The 19,924-nt window shown below is 36.4% G+C and overlaps 1 protein-coding gene across 4 annotated transcripts in view; it reads left to right on the forward strand.

Moving 5' to 3' along the window:
* The window catches only part of LOC124556717 (spectrin alpha chain), a 123,074-nt gene that overhangs the window by 46,085 nt on the left and 57,065 nt on the right, over window positions 1-19,924 (forward strand). For all 4 annotated transcript variants that reach the window (XM_047130705.1, XM_047130706.1, XM_047130707.1 and 1 more), the window contains exons 11-19: window positions 635-823; window positions 902-1,057; window positions 1,152-1,284; window positions 1,390-1,574; window positions 5,449-5,601; window positions 12,975-13,134; window positions 16,076-16,281; window positions 16,410-16,637; window positions 17,513-17,647. In XM_047130705.1, coding sequence (XP_046986661.1) covers window positions 635-823; window positions 902-1,057; window positions 1,152-1,284; window positions 1,390-1,574; window positions 5,449-5,601; window positions 12,975-13,134; window positions 16,076-16,281; window positions 16,410-16,637; window positions 17,513-17,647 — 1,545 coding nt within the window. The remainder of the gene's footprint in view (window positions 1-634; window positions 824-901; window positions 1,058-1,151; window positions 1,285-1,389; window positions 1,575-5,448; window positions 5,602-12,974; window positions 13,135-16,075; window positions 16,282-16,409; window positions 16,638-17,512; window positions 17,648-19,924) is intronic.

Here is a 19,924-nt window from a genome sequence, read left to right on the forward strand (position 1 = left end):
TTGTTGACTGTCAAATGATAAAATAAATTAATACAAGCTTCAGATCACTATCAGAGTAGTTGTTTGTGCAGAAGGCTGAGAATTGAGTCACTTTCCCATGATTTTGAATACTCAGTGCCAGCAGAACAAAAGGATTAGTTCAGAGATAAGTGAGTGTCTTAAAGTTTCAGAAAATTTATTAATTAATAAGAATGGAAAAAATCCGTTCTTCAGATTTGTGAGTAAATCAATTGTTGTGTGCTTACACCAACTGTAAAAGCATGCCTCTTACGAAAGATAGGAGATATATTAAGTTGATGTGTGTCAGCATAGTAATTGATATGGCCGTCGTTATTTAGGTTTTCCGTGATTTCCCTAAATCGCTGGGATGTTTCCTTTGAAAGGGCATGGCCCACTTCCTTCCCTATCCTTCGCTAATCCGATGGGACTGATGGTTTCGCTTTTTGGTCCCCTCCCCCAAATCGACCATCCATGAAAGAAGGTACTGGAGTCACACCAAAGCTTCATGGTGCAGTTAAGAGCCATAAATAAAGATTGCAAGAGATGTTTTGTGTGTTCAGGTCAAACATGTTGTAAATTGATTGTGTCCATAATTTCAGTTCAGTCTAAATATGTTATGGTTATTCCGTTTCAGGCATTTTTGGCTAATGAAGACCTTGGTGATTCCTTAGACTCTGTTGAGGCACTTATTAAAAAGCATGAAGATTTTGAGAAATCTTTGGCAGCACAAGAGGAGAAAATAAAAGCACTTGATGAATTTGCCACAAAATTAATAGAGGGCCAGCATTATGCTGCTGATGATGTTGCACAACGTAGAGCAATGGTAAATAGTATATAACAGAATAATAATTTCATTCACAAGAGACAAGAGAGGAATTCTAATGTTAATGATTTGTTGCAGCTTTTAGAACGCCGTTCAGCTCTGCTAGAGAAATCAGCCCAGCGTAGAGCAATTCTCGAAGACTCAAATCGCTTCCAACAGTTTGAAAGGGACTGTGATGAAACTAAAGGTTGGATCAATGAGAAACTAAAGTTTGCCACTGATGATAGCTATCTTGTAAGTGGACAGTTACAATAAGAGTAAAAACTTTTTAATTAACACGGACTTTTGGCTACATATTTTTAACTTTATATTTCCAATCCTTTTATAGGATCCCACAAATCTGAATGGAAAAGTGCAGAAACATCAAAACTTTGAACAAGAACTTAATGCCAATAAGTCACGAATGGATGAGATTGCTTCCACTGGACAGGAATTGATTGAAGCAAATCACTATGCATCAGGTTTGTAGTCATTATCCATAGCCAATTACATGAGGCATATCTATTACAAAATAGTGTGTTATTATTATTATTATTATTATTTTATTATTATTATTATTATTACAGATAGAATCCAGTCACGCATGGATGAAATCTTGCAGTTGTGGGAGACACTAGTTTCAGAAACAGAGAAGAAAGGTTCAAAATTACAAGAGGCTTCTCAACAGCAGCAGTTCAATAGAACGGTTGAGGATGTAGAATTGTGGTTGTCAGAAATTGAGGGTCAACTGATGAGCGAAGACTATGGCAAGGTACACATGAACTTGAACCAAAATCTTAAAGTACAGTTGATCGTAATGTGGAAATATGTACAGAATTACTATGCAATGATTTCAAAACATGTTATAATTGCTTCCACATTTTTCTTGTTAAATCGGACGCTTCCCTTTTTGAGTGTCATTCTATTGAACCTATCCAACTGCCTACTCTGACCAGTTCATATTTCACTTTTATATATCAGTTCAATTTTAGTGTTCTGTTGGCAAAATTAATTAGTTTCTCTAGTTCTGAATTGTTTCAAAATATTGAAGTCGCAGTTCCCTGAAATATTCACTATTCTCATACTACTGTTCAGACTTCAGTCATGATACAAAGGAAGTGTTAAGCAGAGGAAAAGCGCATAAAATGTGTAAAAAAAACTTTTCATTGACTTAATTGCCTAGGAAGTTTGAGTTGTGACCTCATAAGGAATAGCCAGACTTTGTGACCCAAAATTTCAATATGCTATTTCAGGCACCATTGGACGGACAGTAACTACTACAAAATTGTTTAGGCTGGTATGTTTATATTTTAGAAAAATGGAGTGTAAGGGTCAGACACAGGTTCCATTTCAGGCCACAGAAGTTGTTTGAGAACTTGAAAACAAAGAAATTTTATTTTGTTTATCAAACCAACATTGAAAATTTTTTTCCACCCCCCTTCCTCCCCGAACATTTAGTGAGTTCAATCAGTTAAAGATATACTTTGGTGGGGAAAGCCATTGCAGGTCAAGTGGTAAAAGATCTGCATTCTGTTCCCAAGGGTTTGGGTAACAGTAACTGCATAGTTTCCCATTCTCTGATGGGAGAATGAAAATTCCAGGAATCTTTGGTATATTGTTTTGTTAAATAATTAATTTTATTATGAATTAGGAAATAAAGAACACTGAAGCTTGTTGAATTGATGGTTCTTGGGATTTGGTCTCTTGTTAATTGGAGTGGGTCATTTAGCATAACATTTTTATTCTCCGTTCATTATTGTTATTTGAAAGGAAGTTTTCCTTATGTTTCATTAGTAGTGAAAAGTTTATTTCCCCCACCCAACAATAGCTCTCTTCTTCTTCACACCAATGCCTCTTCATATTAGCAGTAACTCAGTTACCTTTTATTTATTTTTTACCCAACATCAAAAATCATAATATTAAATGCTCTCACTAGAAATGTTACTCTCTTAAATGGTTTTACAAATATCACTTACTCATTGGTGCCTTTTCTTTAGAAGGTTTAATCTTGAACCACACTTCATATGTAATTTGCAAGGGAGGAATAAAAATGTACATTGATGGTTTGACTTAACTGATTTATGAGGCCATTGATAGTGGCTGTTTATTCCTCCTCTTACTCAACCCTCTGGTGTACGCATTCACTGGAGGTCTAATTAGGTGTATAACACCTGGGACCACCCAGCGGTCCAGGAAAATCGTGGGAATTTTTTTTTTTTTTCCATCTGGGAAAATGGAAATTTTTTGAGAATTCCAGAAATTTTTCATTATTTCAGTTTTCAGTTAAATTTTTGTAATTTTTACTATTAAGAACTGATGCTCTAACAAAGAATTTTACTTTAGCCCGGTACTGCAGAATAATGGTGCAGCAATAAAACATAACCCAGAGAATAACATCAAAATAAAACTTTAGTTGCAAAGAAAATGTGCCATTAACAATATAAAATCACAGAGTGCACACAAGCGTCTGCCAACAGCAAAATGTCACACTTTGGGGTAAAGAGCATGCAGTATTTCGTAACAACAAACTGTTTTTTATGAGCATGACATCACAAATATTTACTATAACAGGGCACAGAAAAATATTGTGAATTGTGGTTTCGGAATCTCTACTTTGAAAGTAAATTTCATATTACACAAGATGAATCATGTTATGCCTGGAATGTGTGATGAATTTATTAAATCACGGAGTATTTGACACTCGTTCAAAATTTAACACTTTGAGCACCAGCCAATTAGAAAAATTTCAGGCCGAGAAGACCAGCCGTTTATGTCATTATTAAAAATATTACTGGCAGATTTTTATTTGGTATATCTTGAACAAAGTTTCAAGGTTAGTTTCTCGTATTGATTCTAGTTCTTTCATAGATTTCAAATTATTGCAATAATGATGGCAAAAAGTATAATTATGCTTAAAAAAAGGTATGGAGTGAGTTCTTGAGCAATTTCACAGTAATAGATTTTCTATGGAAAACTCTAAATTCTTGATGGAACATGTGTTCAGCCAGTTAACTCGTGAAATGTTCAGTGCACAGCAGTGAAAGTAATCATCATGCTTGTCAGAAATATTCAGCTACTGCAATTTAAGATGTATTTGTAGTATCCTGCCTAACCACACCATCTGAAAAACAGCAATAATTTTTTGACGACTGATATCACACGTATCAAAAAAAGTTTTGCGTCACCCCGGTTCCCAGAACTCCTGAAGATAGATGTTGACTGTGGATATTGTATCACAGACTCAGTCCCTTTGTTCAGAGATGTCACTAAACCTGCCCAAAGATGTAAACAACCATGCATGAGCAGCACCTATTAGACAGAGGGTGTCCAACAGCTGATCAGTTCTAGTCATTCCAACAGGAAGGAGGTACACGGCTCATGTTGTCTATAGTTAACCATGCCTAGATGGTCAATACTGCAGTTGATCGCGTCCGCATTGTTACTTTGTGCCAGGAAGGTCTCTCAACAAGGGAAGTGTCCAGGCATTTTGGGGTGAAGCAAAGCGATGTTGTCCGGACACGGAGAAGATACAGAGAGAGACAGGAACTGTTGATGGCATGCCTCGCTCAGGCTGCCCAAGAGCTACTACTGCAGTGGATGACCCCTACATACAGATTATGGCTCGGAGGAACTGTGACATCAATTTTTGAGCAATTGAATGGGGTGTGTGTGTGTGTGTGTGTGTGTGTGTGTGTGTGTAAACATACCATGTTGGAAATGTGGTGCTCTGGATCAAAGAAATGTATACGTTTGTCTGCTAGCTAAAGTTGGTAACAACTGGCAAGCAAAATTGTTCATCTTATTTAAATTTGTATAGATTCAGCTATTTCCATCAGCAACCATTCCAAGACATGTCTTGGAATGAGTGATTAGAGGTAATTTCAGTTCTACTTCTACTTGAAGCGCCTTGTAAGCTCTATCTGTAATGTTGTCAAGTTTGGATTGCACAGCTATGAATGCACAGGGAATATCTCTATAAAATGCTAATCAGGGCTTTAATGCTAATTTTTTGAAACCGGTGATCTACAGATTTGCTATCAATAAATTGCTTGGAAAAAGAAAGATAATATCAAGGAACACCTTGAATCACAAAAGCACGTCTCGACACAATCAGTTGTCATTTGTTGAAACTTTAAATACAACCAAAAGACAAAAATAAGCCAAAACCAATTTACAAAAAGAACTTTTGAATTTTTTCCAAAAAGCAGCATTCCTCGGGGTTGTTTTATTTTGGAGAGTAAAAACTCTTTTATTGTTTTATCTCTAACCAGATTTTTTATTGTCCCTTTACTGTTTATAAAATGAATGTTTATACACTTATTGCAGATAAAGGCCACACCAACAAACTTGTTAGACATTAATTTCTCAAAAAATGTGCATTAATTTTGCCAAAAATAGCTGCTACATTTGTAAGTCATCACTCATTTACCACAAAACTACTATGGCAGAAGATAAGATCAGAAAAGTTGTAGAGTAATTAACGTATGTACTCTACCACAGATATTTGTTGTTAGTGTTGCCAAAAAGTCTCCAAAAAGAGATTTGTGGTTTATGTGCTTCAGTGATGGTGTGTCAGTAAAATACTATTATTGCTAGCGGTAAATTACTCTATATACAATAATTTCAAAACTTCAATTGCTTTTAAGGATCTGACAAGTGTGCAGAATCTTCAGAAGAAGCATGCATTGTTGGAAGCAGATGTTGCTTCACATCAAGATCGTATTGAAGGCATTCGTGTTGCTGCAGCACAGTTTGTGGAAAGAGGACATTTTGATGCCGACAATATAAAAGCTAAGGAGGTAATGTACCTTATTTATCTTGTTTCCTCTTTTGTATCTGTTATATCTCTCCAACTGTTTAAACATCAAAATGATACCTGTAAATAATACTGGTTTTACAGCTTGTTAAGAAAAGAAACACTGTGCAGTATGTTTCTCAGTTATTGAGAACATATATAAACAGCAACTTGCAACAAATGGGAGTTGATTAATTGGTATGCTTTGGAGGGAATAACTATGGGTGATACGTAAACATGACATGGTTGACTGGTAGAGTGCGCAGAAAATTATTTGGACCCTGCTGTGCTGATTGTGCTGAATATGAGGGGTCAATGGTAGTGGTTGGGACAGCGCAGTAGGGGACGTGTGGCTTTACACCTGAAACCTTCATATAAGTGCATCTCTAACATTTCTATCTGTTATTGCCATTTTAAAATTTGCTTCTTTTGTCAAAATACAGTGGACTGCACACAGTTTCATCTCATTAATTTGCTAATGCAGTTGCAATTGTGACAGAATCCTGAAACAGTCCATTATCAAGCCAGTGTTTAAAGGCAAGCCTGGTCAATAGTGTATGAAAAGCTCTTGCTCAGTATAAAAATAAATGTGTGATCCCTTCACATATGTTGTTACAAATTCATACCAATTTTCATTTTAGCTATCGTTGGCTTGTAAAATAATATTTCATACAAAAAAATCTGTAGTTACTAGTGTATTGCAGTAGATAAGAAACTTTCACACATTAACTATATGGCAAAATACTCTTCGCTTTCCCTGCTATTTTTTGCTAAAAACTAGTTCCACTATCTTAAACCTTTTATGGTATATGAGGGATGTTTTGAATATTTCCCTTTCACTCATGTGTGCATATGATTGGAAGTGAGTGCACTATGTCCAGTCCATTGGAGATACAGATCTTGTCTCAAATGTAAGGAAACATTCAGTATGTTGGCTATATTTTGTATGCACTTACGTGGTGTCCAGAACAGGGGAGGTGGACTTGCCATTGCTGAGGAGCAGCATGCATTTCTGTACAGGGGCCAAGATATCTTGCGTGAACTTTATTTTTCATGTTACATTGACTATGTTGGTGATGATAGATCACTATTCACCAAAAAGAGACAGACATCGAGTAACAATCAGTCACGTAGAAGAGATGGAAAATTCCTCAACCTTTGGAAAAAGTCTTTATACTCACTCTCTCACTATTATGTGGCATCGTTATGACCTGGCTGGGCTAGTAGTAACCTTTACTGGGCCTGAATTATTGGGAAATGAAATGGGTGTGGTGTCAGGAGATGGGGAAATGATACGGGATGGTGTTGGGCCACTGTTAACAATTCACTTAATGTTTACACCTTTGCAGCAGCACCCCAAGCATTCATGTTTGGAACTGCAAACTGATGCACATCACCTGATTACATTATACACATGGGATATTCATGCTGCAAAAAATTAAAACAGGAAGTAAGTCAGTGTTCATTCATATAAAAGGTTTCTGAGAGGTCTTTGTCCCTATTTAAGGAATCGTTGTTCTCCTGTGTTCTTATCATGGAAATATGTTATTACGGTACTGAATTATGGGTGCAACTGTTCATTTTATATCATAACACTTGCTTGCAAATGCATATTTTTGTCTAACTTATTGTTTGGACAGCATTTTTCACATGGAAGATGCAGTTAATTTTGCAGCTGCTGCCCTAACAGTGGCTGAAACCATTAAAGAGAAGGGCAGAATGTCAAAGATGATGACAAAAATGCAGATGTAGTTGGCTTCATCCTAGGTTGGGAAGAAAGGGTGAAGGCAGGGTTGTATAATCCCCATTGATGGAGGAGTTGTGGCCTGAAGATTGCCTGCAGTTTTGGAACTTCATGGATGTGGCTTGTTTTGGGAAGATGCTGTTGATGATACAGGAAGGAATTTGCTCAAGTGACACCTTAGTGCAGGAGGCAATTTTATAGTAAGAAATGAACCATTTGTTTACACACATGATGATCACTCTCTCACACAAGTTTCTTGTTGCTTGCATGCTGAAAGGAACCAAAAGATGCTATCAAATCAAACATGAACTTCTGTTAATGAAGATGTACATATACAAATAAAAAAAATCACATATTTAAAGTTATATTCATAATTATTCAGAAATGAATGACTGATGAGGTACCTTATTATGATACAATGGGTTGTGAGGATCATTGTTTCCAGATTGAATTTTTATTATGCAGCAGTGTGTGTGCTGATTTGAAACTTCCTGCCAGATTAGTACTGTGTGCTGGACCAGTACTCAAATCTTGGACTTTGCCTTCCACAGGCAGGTGTTCTTACAATTCCCCCCTGCCTGTAGCCAAGCTAGGTCTCTGCAGGATCCTTTTGTACAGAAGTTCTAGTTACAGAAGTTCTCCTGCAAAACTTGTAGGTAAGTTTGGAAGCTAGGAGATGGAGGCACTGGCAGAAGGAAAACTGTGAGGACAGGTTGTGAGTTGTGCGTGGGTAGCTCAGTTGGTAGATCACTTGCCTGAGGAGGCAAAGGTCTCAGGCCTGAGTCCTGGTCCAGCACACAATTTTAATCTAATAGGAAATTTGAAATCAGCACACACTCCACTGCAGAGTGAAAATTCATTCTGAATAGTTACAATGTATTTAGTCTGGTTTTTATTGCACGTTATTAATGGAGCTGGCAGTTGCTGTAATTGCAGGCAGGCAGCACAATCTCTTGGGAAAGAAAGCATGATGTGGAGGAAAGCTTATAACGTAGTCAGTAATATTATGTAGTGGCTAATGACAGAAAACACTGACAACTTTAGAATTGTTACTGTAGTGGCTAGGAGTTTGAACATTGTAAGTAGGATAAATGTATCTGTGAATAACATGAAAACAGTATGTGATAGTCTCATGGGAGCTAAAAACTTTTGTCAGTTTACTGGAATGAGGTCATAAACATCTTACTGTTATTACAGAGGTATGCAAAATCTTAAATGTTTATTTTTTGTTCTATTTTTTGTCTTATGGATAACAGTATTAAATCTTCTTTTCACAACACCAGTCAAGTTTTTGAAGCTTGGTTTACGTCCTCACACAAGAAGTGGGCAAGCATTTGGAGGAGTATTGCCACATGGGATGTTTCACAGTATTTATAGGACAGCTTTGTTTCTTGATATACAAGGTTCCTGAAATATATTAATTAAAATTAATACTTATTACCTAGATGTTATTCTTCACCAGCTTCCAAAGAATTACCTAGATGTTATTCTTCACCAGCTTCAAAATAGTCCCATTGGGAGTGAATACATATATCATAATGTTTTTGCCAAATTTTAAATGCATTCTGGAAGTCTATTTGTTAGGGTTTTTTTTTATCTTCTGTGATTCCATGTAAATCTGCTCCAGTGTATCAAGTCTCTGCCCTTTCAACTTGATTTTTGTCTTAGGAAAGAGGAAGGAGGCTTTATTTTGCTGAGATGCAGAAAGCCTTTTCAATGATGACAGTTTCTTCTTACTTTGAGGATCATAGCCGTAAACACAACCTTTTCACCAATTAGATGAAAGTTTGGATTTTCTTGAAGCAATTAAGTTCCATGCAGGGTTCCATGTGATGTTGCTTCTGATCATAATGGATGGTGTATACGATCTTACATAATCAGCTCTCTCATTTCCTAAACATTTTATGATGTGCTGTTAGTTGATCAGTGGATATCATCTTGTACATTAATAACTTATCTTTGTCTGCATCGAGTAACTGTAAAGTTGTATCGTTTGTACACGATACAAGTGTAAGTATTAGTGATTTGGGTCAGGAACTGAATAAACAACAAATTAAGTTCTGAAGAGCAATTCTTAGTTCTCGGATGATAGACTGATTCTTAATTGCAGTAAGACATAACACATCTGCTTTGTTAAACACAATTCTTATTGTTCTGATATTAAAGTTTCTTACAATTATGGCACAGTTAGTGACACAGATCTACATCACTATCAGTAGTTACATATTCATGACCTGCAGTAGCTGAATGTAGTTACCATTACAGTTTTATAACTATCCACTATCATCATCACTGACACACTGAAACTTATTTACTTCACATTTTTCGTTCTTTTATATCTTAAGGGGTAATAGTTCATACTGACTTCAAACAGGAAAAAGATTTATAATCTAAAAAAGGAGCCATTCAGGCAGTACATTGTGTTGATTCATAAAGTTCTTGTAGGTTCTGTTTAACACGCTAAAAATTCCTACACTAACATTGCATCCCGTTCACTTGCTTAAGTCATTTGTGATTGGCAGCATATATTCAATGAATGCAAGTCAAGGGCGCGGTCTCTGTTTCCGGTACATCTTCAATTGATCAGAAGAACTCTGATGCTCTATAACATACGTCTTGTATAAGCTTCCAGAACTGGGGGTTGTTGATGACAAACTACAGATTTTCCAACTCAAGTTAAGATTTTTCTTCTGGTAAACTCCTTTTATTCCCTGCAGGATTGCTATTTGTCAGCTTAATTGTGCAGTGGGACATTATCATTCATATGTGAGTAGTCCCTGATAGTGGTGTTGCAATTACATGTCTTTAAAATGCACAATGAATTATAAAAGCTTGACCACGTATAGAAGGAACAGGACTTCTTACCTGATCGAACCATCTGTGACTTACGAAAATGATGGAGCTCTCAAATCATTCCAGGTGAATGTCAATTTCTCCTAATTGACTGTGATTGACACCTTACCCATTATTAAATCTTCTAAAATGAAGTAAATTTTTATACTAAATAAAACAAAGTTCACTTGAGAAAATTGTTAAAATTACAGCATGACTAAAAGGCTGGCCAGTGCTTATCTTTAGGTGAAGCAACTTCCTGCTGCAGATAGAATCACACAAAACAGAAATTAATACTTCTAGGTTTCTAAAATATACATTCCTCCTCTTCCTGGCGGGTAAGAGGGATTGCATGAAGAAATTTGGAAAGGAGAGGCAATTCATTCAGATTGTAGGTTGTGAGGACGACACACCTGTTGTGAGATGGAAGTGTTGTAGAGATGAAGGAAAGCAAGATACTTCATTCTTTCCTTTCCTCCTCCCCACAATGGGTGATCTGCTCTCAGCCAAGGGTGTGAGTGACATGACTCCCCTTCCCCAATTCCCCTTTCCCACCATCCTCAACCAATCTCTTTTTCTATTTTGAAAAAGGAAGTATAGCTCTGAGAGAGATGAGTAATATTTTTATTTTAAATTCTTATAGATGGAAAGAAATCCCAACACAAGAAATAATTAATGTACAGTGAGGAGATTTTGAGAATACATTTGTCTAGGTAACATATTTAAGTGATTAACTGCAACATCACAGGTTAATGTAAGTATGAGAAAAGCTATTGTAAATTTGAAATGTTGGTGCATTAATAAAAATCAGAATGTTGAATGCAAGCATGCAAACATTCATGCATTGTGTTGTAAAAGTGCCAGATGTCAGTTTGTGTGATGGAGTTCCTTGCCTATTGTGCTTGGTCGGTCAATACGGAAATGGTTAATACTGGTTGTGGATGACGGTAGAGTTGTCATATATGCTCGATTGGAGACAGATCTGGTGATGGAGCAGGTGAAGCCAACGTATCAGCACTCTTTAGAGCATAATAAGTTAAAACAGCGGTATGTGGAAAAGCATGATCCTGCAGGAAAACGTCCCATGAAACTCTGTTCATGAATGGCAGTACGAGAGTTGAATCACCAGGCTGATGTACAAATTTGCTGTCAGGATACGTGGTATGACCACAAGTGCACTCTTGCTGTCATACGAAATCGCACTCTAGGTCATAACTCCAGGTGTAGGTCCAGTGTGTCTAGGCCACAGACAGCTTGGTTGCTGGAGATCACCTGTCGTCCTCATTACAAACACATGGCCATCACTGGTGCCGAGGCAGAACTGTCGTTCATCAGAAAACACAACAGACCTTCAATCTATCCTCCAATGACCTCTGACTTGACACTGTGGAGCCTACTGCTGCTTGAATTGCTGCTGCAGATACAGCGTGGTGCTCCACAGCCATATGTCAAGCCCAATGATCTTCCCTCTCGGTAGTGCCACATGGCCGTCAGGAGCCTGTTCTTCTTGCAACCGTACCTTCCCCGACCACTGCTGCCAGCAATCATTTGCAGTGACTTCTTTCCTGCTGAGTCTTTCTGCAAGATCGGCAAAAGGACCATCCAGCTTCACATAGCCTTATTACATGACCTCGCTCAAACTCGGTGAGATGTTGATAGTGGTGTCTTTGTCACGTTAAAGACATTATTGACTAACAGCAACTCACTATGTCCAGTCTCAAAGGTAACTAACACTCATGACTGTTACAGCACATATTTAAAGCAAACCTAATTTGCAGCCTCATTGTGAGTGGTGCTACTAGCGCAGATACACACACATGTCTACAAACTTTTGTTTATCTTTCACAACTCCTCCTTGATGTTCAAATTTTGTTTTTGTTCGTGTATTTATTTTTGTAGTTGTTGTCAGTGTTGTTGTCATTCTGGCATTTCACTACTCTGTGTTCAGTTATTCTGTTTTGATTTGTTCCAGTAAATTATGTGTATGTTATGATCTGTTATATGATAGTGTGTCACTGACACAGATATCCCATTTAATAAAAATAGATTGGATGAAAAACATTTTTGTGGTATTTATTAACATTCATCTATGAAATGGGTGCTAATTGTCAATCAGAATTTGTTTCTCGCCTTATTTTAGATGTTTGTCAGTACTTGTCATTCATTTTGAAAACAAAAGTTTCTATCACTGCACAATTTGCACATAGTGTTAAACCAAAGTTAACGGATAAAAGTCTAGCTGTAAGAAAGGCATTAGAGATTCAGTTTGTGTATATTAAAACACTAAAAGTTGTGCTTACTACTTCTCTAGTTGCATTGGTACCATTTTGTGCCATGCCAGTTCTCATTTCTTGGTTGCATTTTAATACAGCTGTGTTTAAGTTTTTGTGATATTTGTCAGTTTTGTGATTATTTACCTGCTTCTATTATTTGTTGTTTTCAATTGTACACCAGTTGCCTTCTTTCTATTTTGTATTTACAGTTCTTGCTGTTCCATGTTGTTATGGAGAGCTAAAACAATTGTGTTGATGTGCCACTTCTATCACAGTCCTTAGGTTGATGCATTTGAAATCTTTATAAATTTATGTTGCTTTTGCTGGAAAATGGTGGTCATACTTGTTGATGTTGATTGTGTTTCTGCTGCTGATACTTGTTTTAGAAAAGTTTTCAAAATCCTCTGTGGAAGTTATAACATATGCTGTATTGTGATATTCAATAAATACACAGTATATCACACTGATACATTTTGTAGTTTTCTTGTGTGCTGTGTAAGATTCAATGATAATGTTTATGCATTACAGCTTGCACTTACTGAACGATACTCTGCATTGCAACGTCCAATGAACATCCGCAAGCAACGCCTGCTTGATTCACTGCAAGTGCAGCAACTTTTCCGTGATATCGAAGATGAGGAAGCATGGATAAGAGAGAAGGAACCAGTAGCTGCATCTACAAACAGAGGTTAACAGTTTTTAGTATATTTTGTGACTGTCACTTAGTTTTGAAAAGGACTTCCTAAGTTTTTAAATATGTGCAGTAGTTTTGCAGAACCCTGTTTCTGTAATGAAAGTTAAGAGTGTACATAAAATGTTATTGTAACTGAAGTATTACAGGTGGTGCATTATAGTAGCTGTATTAGTGTGGAATGCCCTCCCTCTGAAATTAAATGTGTGTATGGCATTATTTAACAGGTACTGGCTAATTACTAGGACTATTGCTGCTTGTTCAACAACAACTACTACTACCACAAACACCACCCCAACTGTTGCAACAGTTCACTCGCAGCAATACCAGTTGCACTGCATATGGCAAAATTAGGTCTTAAATAAGGATTGAGAGCACAGAAAAATTATTTTAAAAAAAAACCTTCTGTGGAACAAAGTGCATATCTGAATAAAATCTTTATGATTATAATGATGCAGGCTATGAATATCAAAAGTGTTTTGCTCTAGTTGACACTTGCTGTTGAAGCTAATGCAAATTGTACATTGGGCATGATGTGTGTGTTAACACTCTGATATAAGGTGGTTTCACAAAATAATAAAAAAATTAAAGTAGTTTTCATTTTTGGCATGTTGTATACACTATAATTGTCACATTTTCATGTTTCATTTCAGTTCAGTCAAATTCAACAGAGATCACATGTGCATGTGGTACTGAGTTATACTCAGTGTCAGTTAATGGCAATATTTCCTTCCCTCCCTCTCGCTGTGCCGAGAAAGTATGTATAAAGTAGGCAACTCATCGGATTTAGTTAATGTCAAGAAAGGATTTCCTATATGATTCTCAAATGACCAGAGAATACTATTGCTGATCCAGAGAATCTTCAGAAGGCTTCATCATAATTTCAGAAAAGTTTTATCTATCTTTAATGAAGTATGTGTGTAATTTCCTCATACCTTCTAACTCTACCTTTTCATTGATCCTCCCCACTCTTCCCTCATGGAAGAATTTACAAAGTAGGAAAATTAGTTGTTTCAGTCTTCAGTTCAGCATGTGCCACGCATTTTTCACTACCTTCTCCTGGCTATAACTAGCAGTGTCCTTCTTTGCATCGTAATTGTTATTTGTCGAGCTTGTATAATGAGAAATGAGTCTTTAATTGTTAAACATGGAAGAGCAGTGGCTATATGAATTTTTCTCTCTTAATTGTTGAAATATATACCTGTATTTAGAACAGACTTACTTTTTTAAAAATTAGTATTGACAATAAAATTTCTTCACAATACTTTATCTCTCTCTTCCACCATTGATCCAGAAACCAGTGTACATTTTTCAACTCAGTATAGATTAAAGTTTGGAAACATCGGTGTTCATCTACATCTACATGGTTACTCTGCAATTCACACTTAAGTGCCTGGCAGAGGGTTTATCAAACCATTATCATACTACTACTCTACCATCCCACTCTCGAATGGCGTGTGGGGGAAAAAGGAACACCTAAATCTTTCTGTTCAACCTCTGATTTTTCTTATTTTATCATGATGATCATTTCTCCCTACATAGGTGGGTGCCAACAAAATATTTTCGCATTCGGAAGAGAAAGTTGGTGATTGAAATTTCATAAATAGATCTTGCCACAAAGAAAATCGCCTTTGTTTCAGTGACTCCCACCCCAACTTGCGTATCATCTGAGTGTTCTGACAACAAAGCACAGTCTTCGTTCCACCTTCCCCATAATATTATCTATGTGGTCTTTCCAATTTAAGTTGCTCATAATTGTAATTCCTAGGTATTTAGTGGAATTGACAGCCCTTAGATTTGTGCGATTTATCATATACCCAACATTTATCAGATTTCTTTTAGTACCCATGTGGATGACCTCGCACTTTTCTTTGTTTAGTGCCAATTGCCACTTTTCACACCGTACAGAAATTCTCTCTAACTCATTTTGTAATTGGAATTTATCGTCTGATGATTTTACTAGACAGTAAATTACAGCATCATCTGCAAACAATCTGAGGGGGCTCTCAGATTATCACCTAGATCATTTATGTAAATCAGGAACGGCAGAGGGCCTATGACACTACCTTGCAGAACGCCAGATATCACTTCTGTTACTCGATGATTTACCGTCTATCACTACGAACTGGGACCTCTCTGAGAGGAAATCACGAATCCAGTCACACAACTGGGACGATACTCCTTATGCGTGCAATTTGATTAATAGTTGAGTCAAATTGTAATAAGTTATATATTAGGCCATGGGAGGATGATAACAGGTATTACATTGGTAAAAAAGTTATCTGCTACATATGGTATCTGTCAGGTTTCTGATAAATCTTATTTCTCTTAACTGATTACTGCAATTGAATGTCTCATTTTACAACACACAACTCTACTTGTATTTACTGTTACTTGTGGTTATCGGTCTTATACTTGTTCAAACTATTGTTTTCAACCTTACAAATGTTAATGCAAAAAGATATTTGAATGATACACACAAGACAGTATTAATACTCACCTCATTGCATTCATACTGTCGCAGAAGAAGCTGAGTAGCACTGTGGTGTAGTGGTTGTGACACTAAACTGTTGCATGGAGGGTCATGAGTTTAAAATAACCTAGACTGTACAATTTTAATTTCTATATTCGGTTTTAGGACATTCTAGAAGTATCGACAAATGTCAAGAAATCATTGTACTGGAATGTTCTGTAGCTGTATATATACTGCATGTGTTCTGGCCGAAGGCGGTTCGCTCCACGCTCTTGTATGTGCAAGTATTGAACTAACCTTCGTTAAGCAAAGTTAGTGTTTGTCATTCAGCTAATTACACCTTCTTCTATGTGACAATATCAACTATGCCTTTTTATGTTAACAAATCACAGAGACTATATATATATTTTATTTTATTATTTTTATTTTATTTATTTATTTATTTTTTTTTTATTTTTTTTTTAGGGCGTGATCTTATTGGTGTGCAGAATCTTATCAAGAAACATCAGGCTGTCTTAGCAGAAATTAATAATCATGAAAATCGTATAACTGCTGTGTATCAGTCAGGTCAGCAAATGCTGGATGAGGGACACTTTGCAAGTGATGAAATAAAACAGAGGGTTGCGACGCTAAATGATCACTGGACACAACTAAAAGATAAAGCTCTGCAGGTAAAGCAGACAGTTTATATTTGACTGTACTATACATGGACATTTCTAAAACATGAATAGAAAAATTCTTCTATGTTCCGAAATAGAATTGCCATTAATTTGCAAATATCTATTTGCTTAATTTTCAGAGGAAACAAGATCTGGAAGATTCACTTCAAGCACATCAGTACTTTGCAGATGCAAATGAAGCAGAATCATGGATGAAAGAGAAGGAACCAATTGTGTGTAATACTGACTATGGAAAGGATGAAGATTCGAGTGAGGCTCTTCTCAAAAAGCACGAGGCACTTGTTTCTGATTTGGAAGCTTTTGGAAACACAATTTTAAGTCTCCGTGAGCAAGCACAATCGTGCAGGGTCTGTATTAGCTGAAGTATATTTCTACAAGTTCATAGGCATATCTTTATGTTGCATTTCAATGCTTGTCAGCTGTCTTTTGAAATGGCAAAATGACTTGTTAAACAAAACATATACTGTAAAGTTGTATCTTAATAGGCTTCAAATCAAATTCATAAAATCTAAATTGCTTTCAGTTTTGTTCATTTACAAAAATGCATTATGGATGTGCCTGTTGATTTCATAATTAATTTGTATGATTAGCATCTAGCATATTTTATATAACCTTTTAAAGTAGATGTTATAGTTCACTGACATTTTACAACATGCATCAAAATGAACATAACTGTAGTATCATTCATTACTGAATTTTATTGTGCTTAACCACCTGAGTCCAGTATACAGTATCAAGTATATGTCCAAAGAATCTCAATATAAGGTACAAAATTCAATGTTCTAACCAAAGATTCAACTTACAGAAACACTTTCACATGAACAATAAACTTCAAAATGAACCACACTAGCTGCAAGAGAAATTTGTTTATGCAGCATATTTAACACCTTCTGGTTTAGTTCTAAATCATTCATACACTGTGTAACTGACAGTGGATACATTTGATGATCTGAGAGAATGTAACAAGATTCCAAAAAGAATGCAATATAAATCCCAGCACATTTTTGGTACCTTGTCATGATATTCATAGCTACTTCTATTCGGAAGTTTCTTTGCATGTGATTCAAAATTAACCCGTATAAAAAACAGACTTACGAATTAGTCACATAGATCCAGTGAAGTTGTCACTTGTAATTCCTAATCTCATGTTTTGATAGTTATGTAATATTTTGATTTTTCTTAGTCTGCCAACATAACTGAAGTGAACAAATTTTGATTACAGCAACAAGAAACACCTGTAATTGATGTCTCTGGGAAAGAATGTGTTATGGCACTGTATGATTATACAGAAAAATCACCCCGTGAGGTTTCCATGAAGAAGGGTGATGTTCTCACTCTTCTGAATTCAAACAACAAGGTTTGTTTATTCCTTTTTAGTTATCGATTTTCTGACAAATGTTTTAAGGCATTAAACCAGTTGATATGACAGCAATGATTCACAAGTACCAACATGTCCTTAAATTTGAGAGTTGTTTTTATATGTTAGTACATGACATGACAAACATGGGCCGAAGAATTGTGAATGAGTATAAAATTGTTAATATGTCTCCTGTGTCTGGAAAGAGGACACAAACGATATGAGTGATCAAAGTACTGACTGTTTTAAAAGTAGTGCATTTTCTCCAGAAATCGTGTTAAGTTTGTTTTGTAGGAATTTAAGGTACCAGTCTTTTCCCCACTGCATTCACAATAAATGGTGCATGTGAAGGAGGACTGTTAGTAAACCTCTATATAAACTTGAATCTCTGATTTTACTTCACGGTCTTTTAAGATATACAAGGTGTGAAAAAAAGTAATGGGAATGTTTGTTTTCCTTAAAGAATCTTTATTTATTGATAATCAACTACTACTTTGTCTCCTTCAGAGTAATTCCCCTCAGATATAAAGCACTTGTGCCAGGGCTTTTTCCAATCTTGGAAGCACTTTTTGAACTCATTTTTCATTATTGTGATCAGCACCTTTAGTGATTTGTTTTTATTTCATCAGTAGTGGCAAAACAGTGTGCTCCCATGGTTCTGTTCAGCCTCGGGAATAGAATAGGGGCCCAAATCCAGCGAATACAGTGGATGAAGCAAGATAAAGGTTTTACTTTTTGGCCAAAAAATCATGAATAAGCATTGAGGTGCGAGTGGGAACATGATCATGATGCAATTTCCGCAAGTGATATTGTGCCACAGTTCTGGTTGTTTTCTTTGGATTGCTTCACGCAAATGGCATGTAACTTCCAGGTAGCATTTCTTAATGACCATATGACCGGGACTCGTAATGCACTATCCCATTCTAATCAAAGAAAACAGTGAGAAGAAGCTTCACATGTGATTGAACTGACCGAATTATTTTCAGTCTTGGCTCTTCAGGCAGTTTCCATTGGACGATTGGGCACTGGTTTTGATATCCTACCTGAATACCCACATTTTGTCACCTGTTACAACCTTCGTTAGACGTTCTGGGTCGTTCTTAACTTCATTCAGCAATTTGAATGATATCCACGCAATGTCGTTTTTGGTTGAAATTCGACAATTTTTGAACGCACTCTGCTATTACATTTTTTGTGCCTAAAACATATGAAAAAATTGCTTGACATGAGCCAGAGGATATGCCAATATCAGCAGCAACATCTCTGAAGTTGATTTGGCGATTTTTCCAGAACGATTTTCTTTGCTGCTTCGATATTGTCATCAGTAACTGATGTGCTGGGGAGTCCAGGTTGGTCGTTGTCTTAAACGTCTTCTTGACCACTCGTAAGCCCTTGTCTTACTCATAGTAGAATCACTAAAAGCCACAGTCAAAATTTCAAATGTGGTGCTGCACTTTATTTCATTTTTGAAGCCAAATTTACTGCAAATTCTTGGATCCATTATTCTCAGACGAAAAAATTCAGAGAGCACTCAGAAACACATCTAACCTTTTTGACTGTCAGTGGTAAATTAAATGTCAAAACAGCTGAAAATGGAAAATTATATCAGAAACATGTGCACAAAAAAAAAATTTAAGAGTTGGATGTATAAACACTGTGAAGTTAAAAAAATTCCAGTTACTTTATGATCACACCTCATGTTTAGAAAGTAGAAAAATATTCATTGGCTCTACTGCAAACATACTCTCTCATACGTTTCACAGTAAACACACTGTGATGCACAATATGTCTCTCGTAGCATCTGCTGTTGGCGTCAGATGAGCTTCTCTATGTTGCTTTTGCACTTTCTAAACAAACCCATGACAAAATCTGCTACTCTGACTTCTCTCTTTCCTGTATCGATCTTTCCTGGTAGGGGTCCCACATTGAAAAGCACTGCTCATGTCGTTGGACTATACAGCCTGAGGATTCTTCCAGTGTGTCAGTCTGTCTGGCACCTTCTGTGTGTACAGTGATTAGTTTCATGTGCGATTAGTTTTATGTGGTTTTTCCTCTTTAAATCACTCCATAAACAGTTCCTTGGTACTTAATTTTAGACGATAGAATTTAGTTTTCCACCCTTCCCTCTGTTGTTCTCGGTCGCTGTGTCTGTATCATCACTGAGTACCTTAATGTAAAACCAAAATTTATTAGTAATTTTTTATAGGATTGGTAGATAGAAGTTTCGTTTCTAATTCATTGAACATTCCACATATCTTTCTCCTTTGCTTTGTTCAG

The sequence above is a fragment of the Schistocerca americana genome, chromosome X (genome assembly GCF_021461395.2).
Source record: "Schistocerca americana isolate TAMUIC-IGC-003095 chromosome X, iqSchAmer2.1, whole genome shotgun sequence".
Classification (NCBI taxonomy): domain Eukaryota; kingdom Metazoa; phylum Arthropoda; class Insecta; order Orthoptera; family Acrididae; genus Schistocerca; species Schistocerca americana.